Source organism: Trachemys scripta, chromosome 6, assembly GCF_013100865.1.
Source record: "Trachemys scripta elegans isolate TJP31775 chromosome 6, CAS_Tse_1.0, whole genome shotgun sequence".
In the NCBI taxonomy this organism is placed as follows: Eukaryota; Metazoa; Chordata; order Testudines; family Emydidae; genus Trachemys; species Trachemys scripta.
Window position 1 is genome coordinate 22,527,270 of NC_048303.1, and position 17,795 is coordinate 22,545,064.

Consider the following 17,795-nt stretch of genomic DNA (forward strand, 5'->3'; position numbering starts at 1 on the left):
AGTCTTCATTTAATCACTCTAATTTAAGGTTTCGCGTGCCAGTAATACATTTTAACTTTTTTAGAAAGTCTCTTTCTATAAGTCTACAATAATAGTTTAGTTATATATTATATGTAAAGTAAAATATTTAAGAAGCTTCATTTAAAATTAAATTAAAATGCAGAGCCCCCCGGACCAGTGGCCAGGACCCGGGCAGTGTGAGTGCCACTGAAAATCAGCTCGCATGCCACCTTTGGCACACATGCCATAGGTTTCCTACCCCGATACACACCATACTACACAGATGTCATTGCATAGAGAGGTTGACTCTTATGAACAAGAAATTATAAATTATAACTCAAGTGTTAGGTCAGCAGATCATCAAGATAAAAATCTTTTTTTTAAGTTACATTATGTTCAAAAATGCTGTGTGCTTGCTTTCCATATTCTAGAAAAAGTCCTAATACTATAAACAGAATCCCAATTTAATAATTTCACCTTTCATAACAACATAATTAGGACTGCTGGTGTTCAACTGAGCTTTTAAGAATAACAGCTTTCAAAAGGTTTTCATTTATTGAAACAAAATATACCACAAGAAAAGAAATTCTAACATTGGATGAGGGGCTAAAAAGTCTTAAAGGGGCTAAAAAGTCAGGTTTTGATATGTTCAGGAACTTACAAAAGAGCAAGAATCTCTAAAATGGTAGAATTCATTAATTACCTTTTTCAATATTGTATCAACACATTTTCTCAAAGGGTGATTATACTTGATACTCTCATTCACTTTACGGACTTCCTGTTTTAAAAACAAAAACAACAGAACCCACAAACATTACATGTCATTTCAGTGTATAAAGTGGCTAAAAGCTCTTAAGTGGAAATTTTATGTGACCCACTAGAGGTCCTTGCCAACCCAAATGATTCATTGGTAAGAAGTTTCAAAATTTTTAAAGAATGTTGCTGACCTACAAACGCTACTGATGGTCTGTTTTGAAGCAGGCACATTGAGAGGAAAATGCATTTTGTTTAATTATTGTGGTGACTCACGTGGGAAGTAAACTTGGAAGTGGCAGAAAGTGACTCATCAAAGGTTCCTTCAGAGAATCCCCTTGTTGCCATTAAGGATTTTTTGAATATCCTGTAATCCCTCTGCCTAGGTATTGCCCTCTCATCTCTGGTTGCCACATTTCAGAGAACATTTGACAAGCATCAATAATAGCGGAGCATATGGAAGATGCTGCCTATCACACAGGCAAGTTTTGTCACAGCTGTTTCCAGCCAAGAACTCAGTGATGCACCAGTCTTGGACAGGTCAAAGAGATGGGGGAGAATCAGATATCTTCCTCCATCCTGTTGGAAATGCAGGAGATAACTATTTTATGAGAGTTTACTCAAGGATCTGGGTGTTTTCTGTGCTCTTACAGGAAGACTAAAATCTACAGTTCTTCTGGTGTGTAAGTGACAAGTTTATCTGGAGATTTATAGTTGAATTCTTTGAGATGGTGTCAGCACTGTTTGAGGTCACAGTTATTACTGCCCTTGAGAATTTCACCTATGTCAAAGAACGTATATCATGTGAATCTCAAAATTTCAAAGGCATAGTGCATTCACTTGCAGAATAAGTTCATAAAATTTCAAACCTTAAAATCACAACAAGCTTTCAGATAATAGATATTTTAGCACTGGTTTTACTTTCTAGAACTAATGATACCTTGAGTGTTGTAGTCCTTGTGGGCTGCAGATACTGGACCTCAAAATCTGTCAGCAATCCCTCCAGCCAGGAGTGCTTTTTAGGCCATAGACTATGATTGAATATAGGAAGTTCTAAAGGCTCAGAGAGTGTAATTTTCAGTTCATAAGTCTGCAAAATTGTCAGTATCTCTGTCACCAAAACATCCCCAGAATAAGGAGATGAAGTTTCTGCTGCCATTTAATCATACCCTGTATATACCCTGTTTCCCCGAAAATAAGACAGTGTCTTATATTAATTTTTGCTCCCAAAGATGCGCTAGGTCTTATTTTCAGGGGATGTCTTATTTTTCAGAAATGAAAAATGCCTTATTATCGGTGGATGCCTTATTATCGGGGAGGTCTTATTATCGGGGGGATGCCTTATATTACAACGAGAGGCAAAACTGTAAGTAGGCCTTATTTTCGGAGGATGTCTTATTTTCGGGGAAACAGGGTATGTAGGAAGAGTTACCATACAAATCCCCACAAGTGTCGAATACATAATTTTATGGTCATGGGCACTAGAACAGGACAGTAAATACTAGTTGTTGAATTTGTTTGATTCACACTTTGTTCTTAATAGAAGATTTGATTCTATTGCTCAGTGGCAAATCATAGGAATGAAGAATTATGGTAGTGCATTTCTCAGGAGAATCTCTTTGGAAAACAAATATACCTTCTGTTCACTCATCAAAAAGAAGTATAAATAGAACCAAGAAACAGATCCTGAATCTCTTATTACAAGATAGATTTTTAAGAATGAAAGTTTTTAAGTAGTGCACAGAAGTGTTAACAGTGTAAGCTGCATGAGCATGAATGGGGTCTGTGCACTAAGTGTTCATGCATGCACCCCTTATTGATCAGCATTGTTCCAAGAGTCAACGCTTGATGATTGCTGTTCTCATTGCTGACATACCATATCAAATTACCACCATGTAGCAGTTTGTAAGTTCTTCAAATCAGATACTGTTTTTACTTCTGATTTTATACAATACCTAGCACCCCGACTGGGGATTTCTGGGCACTTCCATAATTTCATGACAGTAGCTTTCTAAAGCAGGCTCATGTTACTTAAGATGTTCCTCCTTTTGAGGAAGTGGAATTGAAGATGAATAATTAAACCTTCACTACTTTATACTTCTTAATTAAATTAGCTAGTTCACCTCCATAATATCCTCTAAGTTCTCCTCTGCATCTGCTTTTTCAGTCATCAGTTTGGCAACCTTGAAATAAGTCTTCATAAGAAGGTATCCCCTTTTTGCTCCATTCCAGTGAGAACGTGGAATTTCCACCAAACCATACCCCAACAACAATACAAGAAGGAAAAGACCCCAGGTGTTGGCAGCTGCTATCCCAATTGTCTGAAGCTGGTTCCTAAAACAGAAGAATGACCACAAGTAATTACGTTTTCACAGACACAGAAAAAGCCACCAAGAAACCTCTGCTTTTAAGGAGCAACCTGAGTGCTGTTCACCAGGTGTACCCATACAGAGTGCTGACAGGCAGACAATACTGGGAAAAACAACATACAAGAGCCACCTCTTTCCTGCCTCTGAAGCTTAGGGGGCGGGGGCATGCAGGGGGCAAAGAATAAATCAGAAAACCCAGCAGCAAACCTGCTGGAGCAATAGACTACCATGCCAGAGACGATGGTAGGAGGTTTATATTAATTTGTACTATTTTCCATATATTCAAATGTCTTTTTTAATGCTAGCAAGTTTCTTTGTAAATACTACATTCCAAGATTTGAAAAGACATTTATTGATTGGAGTCTTCCATTTCAAAGTTAACTGCAGATAAAGTCCCAGATCAAAAATTTAAATGTGATCCCAGAAATGTTTAAACAGACAATACTACCACAAGCCTTTCTAATGACAGTCTTCCTAAAAATACCTGACCAATAAAAGTTTTTCCAGAAATGCCATCTGAAAAGCAAGTGCTAGAGAGAAAACATTGGAAATCAGACTAAACCATATACAAAATTACACACACACACACACACACACACACTTTTCCTGAAAAATCAATAGAAATAGTAGTATATTCAGGGAAAATCTAGAGCAAATCAGAATTCTAGGTTAGATTAGTACTGCCCAACTTCTCCATTGCAGGGATATTGTAAGAAATACAAACATTTTAAAGAACAAAGACAAATACTTACAATAGTATTACTCTTACCATTGGAGATTGAAATTTGGATTTACAGCCACATATATTAAAAATGCTCCAAAAATCAGCAAGTAAGTGCCATAATAGATTGCATTCTCAATCAATGCAGTTTTAATCTTTCCAGTAATGGAGAACCCTCCTGATCTAGCATACGACTGCATGAAAGGTAAGAGTATCCTAGAACCAAATAAAAATACATTAATGATGTAAGATTTTTCCATCTTACCTTATTTGCCAATTTTCACTTGCAGAGTTCTCCTAGCAAAACCTGTTACCTATTACATTTATGTTCTCTTTAGATACGTCTAGTTGACAGTAAACCTTGAAATAACTTGTGTTTAGATTAAGATTTATAGACAGCTTTAGTATGAAGAACGACCACTTATGAGAGCACTACAGGCTTTGCTCCTCTTGGTCATAGTTTCACATTAATACACTACCCAATGTATCTAAAACAAGGCATGTACATATTGTTTTCCCTTTAAAACATATTTGTCGCAGCTACTGCAGGCAAATGCCTTCTCTTATGTAGTTTTCAAGTTCACCAAGTCCTTTTTATAGCCTCTCATAATGATGAAATGTAGGATTTGTTCTTTACACACATTTCTTGGAAGAATGCACCCTAAAAAAAGAGACCACTGCTGAACAGAGAGACCTTGTAACATTTTGCTCTTGGGCAGTAATGGTTTTGTTTGTTTGCTTGTTTTGTTCTGTGCTAAGATTATCTCTCTGACTCAGAATATTAGATATAGATTGTGGATCTTGCTCCCTCAAGAGTATACAGAAACAATAACAACAGAGAATGAAAGAACATTTTTATGAGCATCAGAGTGGTCAGTGTAAGGAACATTCTGTTTGCTAAACCAAAACACTTTAATTTGGGACTTAATACAAGACAAATATACTTAACTAAGTTTTACTATCAGTGCTTTGGTTTTTAATTGGATATATTCCTCATTAAATCCCCAATAGTTAATGGGAGTTAAACATGTTTAAATGCTTTACTGAAACTATAATGTTGTAAGGTATTTGATTTCAAAACAATTTTCTTTTGCCAGACCATCAGATGACAACGTAAAAATCTTTCAGAACGAAATCTTAAAAGGTCTTGTAAATACTAGTAACTTTTATTTTCACAATATATATTGTGGTCTTTGCCATCTATTTGCCTCACTTACCAGGTTAAGAACTGTGACGTCCAGTATACTACACGCCAGAAGATTGGCATAATTCCATCAGGGATATAACTCCATGGTATGAAACACTTACGTTTTCTGTAAAAAAGTCAGAGAGCCACAAGTTAATTGCAAAATCTAAATATCATGATATTCATCACTTCTAACCAGAAACTATTTTCAGTCTTGCCACTGAAGAATACTGTTTTAATTAAATGTTTTTGCATGACTAACATATTTCGTAAGAGATTTAGTTTATAGCCCACTTTAAAATTATGCTGATAAATACTGGCACCACAAACAGCACCTATCTGGACAGGACAATTCCTCTTAAGGGGGGAAAAAAAAAAAAAAGGGTAGTCCCGACTGGCATTCTATCAGAGACTCACCAGAAGTCAACTAGTAAGGCAATTTTTTTGGTTGTGTTCAGTAAAGCATGTTCATGTTTTTCTTACATAGAATGTTTCTTTTTCAGAGAACAAGATCTTAGAAAAGAAAGAGCCAAACTGAAAAAAAGTAAATGGTTGTTTTCCCTTCTATGTATTATATAATTATGTCGGGGGGGTGGGATTTTCAAAGACACCTAAAGGTGTAGGTGTCTAACTCCCATTAACTTTCAATGGAAGTTGGGTGCATAACTTCCTTAGAAGCTTTTGAAAATTCTACCCAGAGCAGTTAGTAATAACAGTGCAGTTACCTAAGTATTTCCATTATAACTCAGTTTGAGGGTCACTCATCATTAAAAAAAAAAACAAAAAAAAAAAAACTTTCACTCAGTGGGCTGATACTTTTCAAATCAAGTCTTTGCCGGAGAAAGCTGGGAAGTTTGAGCAAAACCACCCAAGCTGCTGAGTACAAGGAGTGTGAAAAACAAATGCTTCTAATCACCAACACATTCCTCATTACAGAATACCTTTATCTGCTTGTGTATCAAAGCAGTAGGAACAGAAGGGATAAGAAAGTTACTATTTGACAGAGATAGCAGTTATTGAGAAGTGTTTTGGAGTGTTCCAGTGAAAAGTTGGTTCTGATTTGCTAGTTATAAGCAATTTGCACATGTAGAGTAGTTTAATCAGAGATATTTAATGATCTGCCAATGTCTCAAACTAAGGTAGGCTGAATGACTAACATGATTGCAGACTAAAACAAGTTATATTTAGTTAATGTCTGTGTTTTGTGCAAAAAGAATTTGAAGGAAAGCTAGCCAAAGACTCAAAGAGTAAAAGCAAAAAATTTTTAAGTATATATCAGAAGCAGGAAGCCTGCTAAACAACCAGTGGGGCCACTGGACAATCGAGATGCTAAAGGAACACTCAATGAAGATAAGGCCATTGAGGAGAAACCAAATGAATTCTTTGCAATGGTCTTCATGGCTGAGAACAAGAGGGAGATTCCCAAACTTGAGCCATTCTTTTCAAGTGACAAATCTGAGGAGCTATCCAAGATTGAGGTATCATTAGAGGAGCTTTTGTAACAAATTGATAAATTAAACAGTAATAAGTCACCAAGACCAGATGGTATTCACCCAAGAATTCTGAAGGAACTCAAATGTGAAATTGCAGAACTACTAACTATGGTATGTAACTTATCATTTAAATCAGCTTCTGTACCAAATGACTCGAGGATGCCAATTTTTAAAAAAGGTTCCATAGGTGATCCTGGCAATTACAGGCCAGTAAGCTTAACTTCAGTACCAGACAAATAGGTTGAAACTATAGTAAACAGAATTATCAGACATATAGATGAACATGATTTGTTGGGGGAAGAGTCAACAGATTTTCTGTAAAGGGAAATCATGCCTCACCAATCTACTAGAATTTCTTGAGGGGGTCAACAAACATGTGGAAAAGGGTGATCCAGTGGATATAGTGTGCTTAGATTTTCAGAAAGCCTTTGACAAGATCCCTCACCAAAGGCTCTTAAGCAAAGTAAGCTGTCATGGGATAAGAGGGAAGGTTCTCTCAGAGATAGGTAACTGGTTAAAAGATAGTAAATGAAGAGTAGGAATAAATGGCCAGTTTTCAGAATGGAGAGAGGTAAAATAGTGGTGTCCCCCAGGGGACTATACTGGGACCAGTACTATTCAATATATTCAGAAATTATCTGGAAAAAGGGGTAAACAGTATGTGGAAAAATTCGCAGATGATACCAAACTACTCAAGAAAATTAAGTCCAATGCTGACTGCAAACAGTTCCAAAGGGATCTCACAAAACTGGGTGATTAGGCAACAAAATGGCAGATGAAATTCAATGCTGATAAATGTAAAGTAATGCACACTGGAAAACATAATCCCAATTATACATGTAAAATGATGGGGTCTAAATTAGCTGTTACCACTCACGAAAGAGATCTTGGAGTCAATGTGGACAGTTCTCTGAAAAGATCCACTCAATGTGCAGAGGCAGTCAAAAATGCTAACAGAATGTTGGGAATCGTTAGGAAAGGGAGAGATAAGACGACAGAAAATATCATATGGCCTCTGTATAAATCCATAGTATGCCCACATATTGAATACTGCTTGCAGATCTGGTCGCCTCATCTCAAAAAAGATATATTGGAATTGGAAAAGGTACAGAAAAGGGCAACAAAAATGATTAGGGGTAGGGAACAGCTTCCATATGAGGAGAATTTAATAAGACTTGGACTTTTCAGATTGGAAAAGACACAACTGAGGGGGGATATGATTGGAGGTCTATAAAATCATGACTGGTGTGGAGAAATAAAGAAATGTTATTTATTCCTTCTCATAACACAAGAGCTAGGGGTCACCAAATTAAATTAATAGGAAGCAGCAGGTTTAACAAACAAACATAAGTATTTCTCCACACAATACAGAGTCAACCTGTGGAACTCTTTGCCAGAAGATGTTGTGAGAGCAAAGACTATAACAGGGTTCAAAAAAGAATTAGATAAGTTCATGGAGATTAGATCCATCAATGGCTTTTAGCCAGGATAGGCAGGAATGCAATACCATGCTCTAAAGTGTCCCTAGTCTCTGTTTGCCAGAAGCTGGGAATGGGTGACAGGGGATGGATCACTTTATGATTATGTATCCTGTTCGTTCCTTCTGGAGCACCTGGCATTGGCCACTGTCGGAACACAGGATACTGGACTATATGGACCATTGGTCTGACCCAGTAGGGCCGTTCTTATGTACGGTGTACTACAGTAAAAAGATGCAATAGTGGTTTATTTAAAGTTGTAGAAGAGATCGCAGGATAATGCATTATTTGAGAAATAGAAAGTCTTAAATTATAAGACTGTTGAGCAATGCATACCCATCAAGGGGAAAAGAGTTGTGCATGCCACCTTAATGCTGGTATTTCCTGACTTTTCGGTGTTAAACATCCTTAATATTCTCCACTTTGGGGTGATGAAATAATAAAAATTTTGCACATACACATCAATTTGCATCCTAGAATCTCAAAACAGCTTACTGACAATTAACTAAGCCTCACGTCTCTGTGAGATAAGTAAGAGTATTACATTATTTTTTCAAACATGGATATAAAACACAAAGGTTAAGAAATTTGTTTATGGTCAAATGGGGAAAAAGCCAGAAAAAGATCTGGATTTTATAATTTCAGTGCTCCTATCATCATACTACAACTCAGACATTTGAGTGTGATTTCTTCTCTGCCAGCAGACAGATATAGAGCACCTGAGATAACTTTTGAGTTGTTTGAAATTTACAGAGGTTTATAGTCTTGGAGATAACTAATACATATACCAACGAAAGACTGTGTCCCTGAAGCACACTCTCATGGTCAAAAACTGTAATAAGCATTAGGTCTGTGGAATAAAGAAAAATTCACAAAAGCACCTCTCTTGGCATATTCAAATTCCTTCTAAAAACCTCAGTTCTCTTGTCTTGCCTATGACAAAGCAGAAGAGGAAAGATAACAAAATTAAAAACAATTAAAAATAAACAAAAATAGAAGCACTGAGAGCTGCAGATACCTTAATCACAAGATCTTATGGTCATATGTTCCTCACAACATGGTCTGTTAACAGCTTTCAATCACCATGTCATGTTCAATTTAGAGTGCACTCTCTCCAGCACAGGTACTAGTTCTTTATTTGCACATTTTTGCTTACTTAAATTAAAAAGTATGCTAATGCTTTTAATATTTTGATGCAGAAAAATAAGATTGTTCTTAGTACCTTGGAGCGGAAGTAGGGTAAGATCCATTGATGTTGTTGCTGCTGCTGCTTTCTGGTGGGCTGGAGTTAACAGCAAGTTTGCATCGATTGTATATAGTCTAGAAGACAATGAAGTAATCATGTAAAAAACTATTAGAACAAGGTGAAATAGTTATTGAAGAAAAACAAGAATAGGGATACAAATCAAATTTGGCACCAAAGTTCAATGCTAATGTTTCCGTGGCTTTTCACCTTTAATTCTAGTAAGGCAGGTTTAAAAAAAAAAAAATAAATAAAATAAATCCCAACAGTATTTGCATCCCAGCACTTAACTAGTGCATAAAAAAATTAAGATAGAAAATGATGAAAAACTGACTAGAAAAAATAGAATGAACTAAATTAGTTCATTGTTCAAGCTGAGAGAAATACTAAAAATAACAGCATAAGTAGTGAATTTTAAAATTAAATTCACTTATTTTTAAATATGATTTTTAACTTGACAGAGCTAACAGCACATTTTATTCAATTTTACAATTTTTAAAAGATCCCTTTAAGTGAAAATTTTGTCTTATAAAGATATTTTCTACTGATTTACATAATTGTATTCTTAGTATGTAGTGTATTTTGTGATTTTCTTTTTAATAGAGCAATAACATATTACACTTTACAAAAAGGGAAAATCTTACCGTACTAACATCCAGAGGCAATATAAATACTATAAGAAAGCAGAGATACCAAGCCAGCAGTGTTGCTATGATCACAAGTCTATGTTGTTTCTTGAAGTCTCCATACCGATGAAGTATGAATAAAGCCAGAAAAAAGACAAATATTATCTCGATACCCAAAGCTGCTCCACTCATTATTATATATTCACTCCAATCAGCCAATGCAGCTCACTTATGAAAGTGGATCATAACTGCAAGACAAAAAACACATTTCATTACATTAAAACAGAGGTCCTCAAACTGTGGGGCATGCCTCTCTAGGGGGTAGCGGCGTGGTCAGCCAGCCCCCACAGGGGGAGGGGAAGGAGCGCCACCTAGTCCCACTCCACTCCCAGCTCTGCTCCGGCCCCATGCTCAACCTGGGCCACGGCTCCATTCCTGGTCCTTTTACCCTATTTCACGCTGTGCCCCCACCCCAAGCCACGGCCCTGCTCCTGGCTCCAGGGAGGAGGGGGAGTGTGGACAAGGGTAAGAGGATGCAACCCTGAAAATTTGGGGACCACTGCATTAAAACCTCTGGAAGATACGTATGAAATAAATGAGCACTGAATGCTCAAAATGTGTTTCTGTGGAAGCTTACTGACACACACTTTTTAAGTTTATATACGAACAGCTTAGATGATTCATCTGACTTTCAGAAGGGTCCTGTTTTTCACTTAATTTTCCATATAGTTTTACTGAGGCAGGTGATCAAGTCATCTGTCCAAAAAATTACATGGTGAGTCAATGGCACAATTGGTACCGGACACTAAGATCCACCTGGCTCACAGTCCTTTACTATAATCACAAAACAACACATTGTCCCACAGTTCTGTTAGCAAAAAATAATGCATTCCTCCAGTCACATTTTGTAATATATTTATAAGGCTCCCCCTCCTCTACCTTCGTGATCTCAAGTACTTGATATCAGATAGCATGAGTGACAACTTCCTGTTCACTGGATGAGCATATAGCCCTAACTTTTCAATTCAATCAACAGCAGTAACAATCCAATATGAAATTATTATCTTATTTTTAAACAGTAAAACATACTATTTTACCATTATTTATTTCTTCCATAAGAAACTAGATAGCTTGAACAAAGAAAAAAAGATTTGGTAAGATACCAATTTAATTTTCAGCAAGATATTGAGAATTTTATACCTTGATTGCGTATTTAGTTATTTACTAGCGAGACAAGGTGGGTGAGGTAATATCTCTTATTGGACCAACTTTTGTTGACGAGAAAGAGAAGTTTTGAGCTTACACAGAGCTCTTCTTCAGGTCTGGGAAACGTACTCAGTGCTTGTCTACATTTATAATGCTGCCGGAGTGCAGCTGCACTGATACAGCTGTGCTGCTGTAGCGCTTCAGTGAAGCCACTACCTACGCCAATGGGAGAACTGCTCCCATCAGCGTAGGTATTCCACCTCCCCAAAAGGTGGTAGCCATATTGACGGGAGAAGCCTTCCCATCAACATAGCGCTGTCTACTCCGGGGTGGGGTGGGGGTTGTTAGGTTGGTGTGACTACGTCACTCATGGGCGTGAATTTTCCATACCCCTGAGCTACAGTTATACCAACATGTTTGTAGTGTAGACCCGCGTTTTTCAAACTTCGGGTCGCGACCCAGTACTGGGTCACAGCATGTCAGGCACTGGGTCACTCTGGTCAGCACCACCGACTGGGACATTAAAAGTCCTGTTGGCAGTGCTGCCCAGCTAAGGCATGCTAGTGCCTATCTTTTCCGAAACTGCGCTGTGCCCCGGAAGCGGCCAGCTACGGGTCTGGCTTCTAGGCAGGGGAGCCACGGGACTCCGCGCGCTGCCCCTGCCCCAAGCACTGCAAGAACTAGGGGGTTTGAAATTAATAGGAAGCAGGTTTAAAACAAACAAATGGAAGTATTTCTCCACACAACGCACAGTCAACCTGTGGAACTCTTTGCCAGAAGATGTTGAGAAAGCAAAGACTATAACAGGGTTCAAAAAAGAACTAGATAAGTTCATGGAGGATAGGTCCATCAATGGCTATTAGCCACAATATGCAGGGATGCAAAACCATGCTCTAAAGTGTCCCTAGTCTCTGTTTGCCAGAAGCTGGGAATGGGCGACAGGGGATGGATCACTTGATGATTATCTGTCCTGTTCATTCCCTCTGGGGCACCTGGCATTGGCCACTGTTGGAACAAAGGATACTGGACTATACGGATCATTGGTCTGACCCAGTAGGGGCATTCTTATGTACAGTGTACTAAAGTAAAAAGATGTGATGGTGATTTATTTAAAGTTGTAGAAGAGATAGTAAGATAATGGGAAGGGGGAGAAGAAAGGGGGAGTCTAGGAGCCAGACCAGCTGCTGGCGGCTTCCGAGGTGCAGCGAGGTCTGCGGTGCCAAGATGGGTGGGAAGCCTGCCTCTGCACCCGGGCTACGCCGCTCACCGGGAGCCGCTGGAGATAAGTCCACGCCCCAACCCCGTGCCCCCCCCCCCAAACCTGGAATCCTCATCCCCAGCCCCATCCCAGAGCCTGCACCACCATCCCAGGGCCCTGACCCCATCCCACACTCCCCAACCCCCTGCCCCAGCCCTGAGCCCCCCCAAACCCAGAACCCCTGCACCCCAGCCCTCTGCCCCTCCCACACCCCAAACCCCTCATCCCCAGCTCCGTTGGGTCACAGACATCAATTTTCTTCAATTGGGTCTCCAGAAAAAAAGTTTGAAAACCACAGGTGTAGGCCACGGTTCAGAGTGTTATAGCTAAACACAAGGTGGAACAGATTGGTCCCTTGAAATGTGTGTTAAATAGTTATGCTAAACAATCAAGGTGAAGCGGCCCGTTAACATCCCTTCAGTCAAAGAAAAGGAAAGGGGGGGGGGGGAAATGGGTGTGGGAGTTGTTAGTGGGTTATAGATTTTTGTAATAAGTGATAAATCTACTGTTTATATTCAGTCCAGGATTTTTTTGTGTCTAGCAAAGTCACGAATTTAAGTTCCCAGGCTCTTCTTTTGAAAGTGTTGTGCAAGTTTCCTTTGGGAATGAAGACAGATATGTCAGATATAGAGCGGTGACTTTGGGAAGTGTTCACCCTTAGGTGATGCGGTGTTTTTGTCTTTTATCGTTTTCCTGTACGAGTTCATTCGAGAGCACAGTGATTGTCTTGTTTCACCCACATAGTTGCTACTGGGGAATTTAGTGCACTGGATGAGGTACACCACACGTTGTGATAGGCATGTATAGGACCCATGGATCTTGAAAGGTGTGTTCTGGGGGTGTTAATCATTGTAGCAGTGGAGATACATCTCCAGGTTTTGTATCTTGTTCTGGCAGGGCCTGGTGCCACTTTGAGTTGGTGTGCGCTGGTCTCTGGGGAACTTACTTCTGGGATGAACTTGGGGTGGGGTGTGGGAGGGGTTGTCTGAAGGCCAGAAGAGCAGATTCAGGAAAAATTTATTTCAGGATGGGGTTCCTATCAAGTATGGGTTGTGGTAGTTTGACGATACGGGTTCCAAGTGGGGTGATAGGTAACACTAGGGGTGTGCAGTCATAGTGTTTCCCGCCCTCCCCCCATATTGAAGCAGGTCCTCTCAGGGTATTTAATCTAATTTAATGGAGTAGCATTACTTTTTACCAATATCTGTGTATTCTCACTGATGCTTATGGGTTTTAATACAATGGAAAAATCTACTATGTTCATCATATGTAATTTCAGGACAAGAAAAAAAAAGCAACATGATAGCACTTAAAATTTAAAATCCTTCCTTCTCTATGATGCTCTTCTACCCTGTCTTCAAACACAACTGTCCCTTAAGAACATAAGAACAGCCATACTGGGTCAGACCAAAGGTTCATCTAGCCCAGTATCCTGTCTTCTGACAGTGGCCAGTGACAGTGCCCCAGAGGGAATGAACAGAACAGGTAATCAAGTGATGCATCCCCTGTCGCCCATTCCCAGCTTCTGGCAAACAGAGGCTAGGGCAGGAGTGGGCAAACTACAGCCTGCATCCGGCTGGTCAGATGTTTTAATCTGGCCTTCAAGCTCCTGCTGGGGAACGGAGTCAGGGGCTTGGGAAGCAGCCGGCATGTCCCTCCTCTGGCTCCTACGCGTAGGGGCAGCCAGAGGGCTCCACACACTGCTCCCACCCCAAGCCCCACCTCCGCAGCTCCCATTGGCTGGAAATCATGGCCAATAGGAGCCGCACCTGCGGACAGGGTAGCATGCAGAGCTGCTTGGCCATGCCTCTGTGTAGGAGCTGGAGGGGGAACATGCCGCTGCTTCTGGGAGCTGCTTGAGGTAAGTGCCGCCAGAAACCTTCACCCCTGAGCCCCCCCACACCCTCAACCCCCTGCCCCATCCCGCCCTACGAACCCCTCAATCCCAGGCCTGAGCCCCCTCATGTACCCCACCCAGGGCCCGCACCCCCAGCCGAAGCCCTCATCCCCTTCCCCTACCCCAGCCATGAGCCCCCTCCCGCACCCTGAACTCCTCATTTCTGGCCCCACCACAGAGCCCTCACCCCCTCCCGCTTCCCTACTCCCAATTTCGTGAGCATTCTTGTCCCATCATACAATTTCCATACTCAGATGTGGCCCTCAGGCCAAAAAATTTCCCCTCCCTTAGGCTAGGGACACCATCCCTGTCCATCCTGGCTAATAGCCATTGATAGACCTATCCTCTATGAACTTATCTAGTTCTTTTTTGAATGCTTTTATAATCTTGGCCTTCACAACATCCTATGCCAAGAAGTTCCACAGATTGACTGTGGTTGTGTGAAAAAAATACTTCCTTCTGTTTGTTTTAAATCTGCTGCCTATTAATTTCATTTGGTGACCCCTAGTTCTTGTGTTATGAGAAGGAATAAATAACACTTCCTTATTTACTTTCTCCACACCAATCATGATTTTATAGACCTCTATCATATCCCCATTAGTCGTCTCTTTTCCAAGCTGAAAAGTCCCAATCTTATTAATCTCTTCTCATATGGCAGCTGCTCCGTACCCCTAATCATTTTTGTTGTCCTTTTCTGAACCTTTTCCAATTCCAGTATATCTTTTTTGAGATGAGGCGACCACAACCACATGCAGTATACAAGATGCGGGTGTACCTGGATTTATATGATATTTTCTGTCATTTTATCTATTCCTTTCCTAACGATTCCCAACATTCTGTTCCCTTTTTTGGCTGCTGCTGCACACTGACTGAACTATCCACAATGACTCCAAGATATCTCTCGAGTGGTAAAGGCTAATGTAGACCCCATCATTTTAGATGTATAGTTGGGATTATGTTTTCCAATGTGCATTATTTTGCATTTATCAACATTGAATTTCATCTACCATTTTGTTGCCCAGTCACCCAGTTTTGAGGGATCCTTTTGTAGCTCTACACAATCTGCTTGGGACTTAACTATATTGAGTAATTTTGTCCCTTACATTCATTTATCTTTTTTTTGCTGCACTCTTTTCCCAATTACTTATTCTATGTTAAAGGAAGGCATCAATATGATGCCATATGATGGAAGTCGTTTTTACAGTTTTTTTTTTTAAATCTAGAATGTTACACACACAAAACCTACAATAAAAGAACACTGAGGTTGCAAAGACAAAAGTTACTCAAAGGTTATGAAATGCAGAATTAAGATTCTATGGAACCTTAATTTGGCCCTTTATACATATGCATTATGACAGTTTTTAATTACATTATCACATACTACTTTGAGACAGGACTCCTGTCTCATTTACTGAACATAGGGTACTCACTATTCAATATTTTGTTTTCTCCTTGTTCAATTTGTGGCTCACGCCTTACTGCACATTATTCAATGCTGCTTTAAAGACATAATTATTGATTTCTTCATAGGCTTTTCTAAGGCACTCATCACTACATTATCTGAGTGCTTCACACACATTAAGTTGTTTTCATAACACTCTTGTGAGATGCCTGGGTATTATTCTCACTTTACCAGCGTGGGAGGCAGAGGCAGATTAAAGTGTCAACACAAGCCACCCAGCCTGTCTAGGTTAATCAGAGGATCAGGGTTAGAAGGGACCTCAGGAGGTCCCTCAAGGCAGGACCAATCCTTTTAGTATAGCCCTGTTCTTGGTTTCTCATTTAAGAGGCATCGGTCACTGTTCAGAGAAACTGCAGCAGTATTTCTCCTCAGTGGTACAGCAAAGGCCACCCACTCTCAGGCTTCCAGTTACTCAGCCATTGCACTTTTGGGTAAAGATCCACATCTCACTCCCTTCTGATTGGGGTATTACCAGACAGCATAGTTCCCTGCCTTCACTGTGTTATTCCCAGCAGAGACAGTCTGCCCAAGCACAGTGAGACTGCCCATAGTTATTGATGTCACACACTTTTTTTATGCAAGCCTTTTTTATTATTAGGCTAAAAGCACTAGAGAGAACACATTAAAAACAATAGAAGCTACACATATGCTAATAAGCTTACCAGACATCACCTGATCTCTAACAGGTTCTGGCAGGAGCAGCAGTCTTTCAAAGCCCCACCCAAGGGGTTTACTTTATGGTCACAAATTCATCACAGTTTCAGCTCATCACAAGCACTCCATTTTATGGGGCCTTAGTAGACCAAGTCCTTCCAATCCTAGGCCTTGGCTACACTTGCAGCTGTACAGCGCTGTGAGGTAAACCTGTCTTCGTACAGCTGAGTAGGGAAAATGCTGTCCACACTCTCAGCTGCCAGCGCAGTGGCATGGCCACACTTGCAACATTTGCAGCTGTGTTGGGAGCGGTGCATTATGGGCAGCATTCATGTGGCTGCAACGTGCTTTTCAAAACGGGGGTGGTGGAGTGTGACAGGGAGTGTGGGGGAAGAGAGAGTGTGCTTTTTGGAGCGTGTCAGCACTCTATTTTGCAAGTTCCGAACTCCTGGCCCCCTGCTCATTCATTCACTCACTCAAAGCAAACAGCAAACTGTTTGCTTTTTCTCTGTGGTACGAGCTTTGAAACCAGCACTTCCGCATTCCTGCAGCTGGTCACAACAACAGAGAGGATTGGCCACTTGACAAGGTGATCAGTACAGCGCTGCAGGTTGATTCCTGGTACACACTCACAGGGGAGCGTCGTAGCCACTCCGCTGTATCTCTTATGCTTCTCGGGGAGGTGGAGTACCTGCAGCAGTGTACCCAGGGAGATATAGTGCTGCAAGTGCCCTGCCAGTGTGTTATAGCACTGGGGGAGGCTTTACAGCGCTGTAACTCGCAAGTGTAGCCAAGGCCCTACTCTAAGGGCTTGTCTACACCATGCAGCTTTTAGCGACAAGGCTGTGTTGTCACTAAAGGTCAATGTGTGTAAATGCTCTTTGTCAGTACTTCCATCCCCGTAAGCGGCATTAGCTTTGTCGACAGGAGAGCTCTCCTGCCAACAAAGCCACGTTCACACTGCCACTTGCATCAGCAAAACTTTTGTCTTGTCTTTCGTGGGGGTGGGGGAAGCACATACCCTAAGAATTGGGGCCCTCCATGATCATCAGAGTCCTGTCCATTTCCTGAATCAAGAAGGCAGCTCTGAGCCAATTTAAACCAGGCTATTTATCCAAAAATCCTTTCTTTGTCCGTTGATCCCTGGAGAATCCAGTTTGAACTACTATATGCATACCTCTCCAGGGTGGCTTAAAAGGGCTGATAACGTTAGCATCCCCTCCTGCTAGAGAACATACATACAAAGCCACAACACAATGTATATCAAATGTATTAACCGTAATTCAATAAGGTTTAACTAAATTCAATGAAGTTTAACTTAAGTCCATAAGGTTTGTTGGGGTATTACAGGATATTGTCAGACTGTCACAAGTTAATTATAAACTACAGGAAAGAATAATTGCACATTAGTCTGGAGAAACTTTTTTTTAAAAATCCTCAAAGAGTTCA

The 17,795-nt window shown here is 40.4% G+C and overlaps 1 protein-coding gene across 1 annotated transcript in view; it reads right to left on the reverse strand.

The window, feature by feature from the left end:
• LMBRD2 (LMBR1 domain containing 2) overlaps window positions 1-17,795 on the reverse strand; it is a 50,643-nt gene that overhangs the window by 30,982 nt on the left and 1,866 nt on the right. Inside the window, exons 2-7 of the mRNA XM_034773634.1 lie at window positions 9,888-10,117; window positions 9,223-9,320; window positions 5,061-5,156; window positions 3,892-4,059; window positions 2,877-3,087; window positions 704-778 (exon numbers count right to left, since the gene is read on the reverse strand). Coding sequence (XP_034629525.1) covers window positions 704-778; window positions 2,877-3,087; window positions 3,892-4,059; window positions 5,061-5,156; window positions 9,223-9,320; window positions 9,888-10,061 — 822 coding nt within the window. The 5' untranslated portion in view covers window positions 10,062-10,117. The remainder of the gene's footprint in view (window positions 1-703; window positions 779-2,876; window positions 3,088-3,891; window positions 4,060-5,060; window positions 5,157-9,222; window positions 9,321-9,887; window positions 10,118-17,795) is intronic.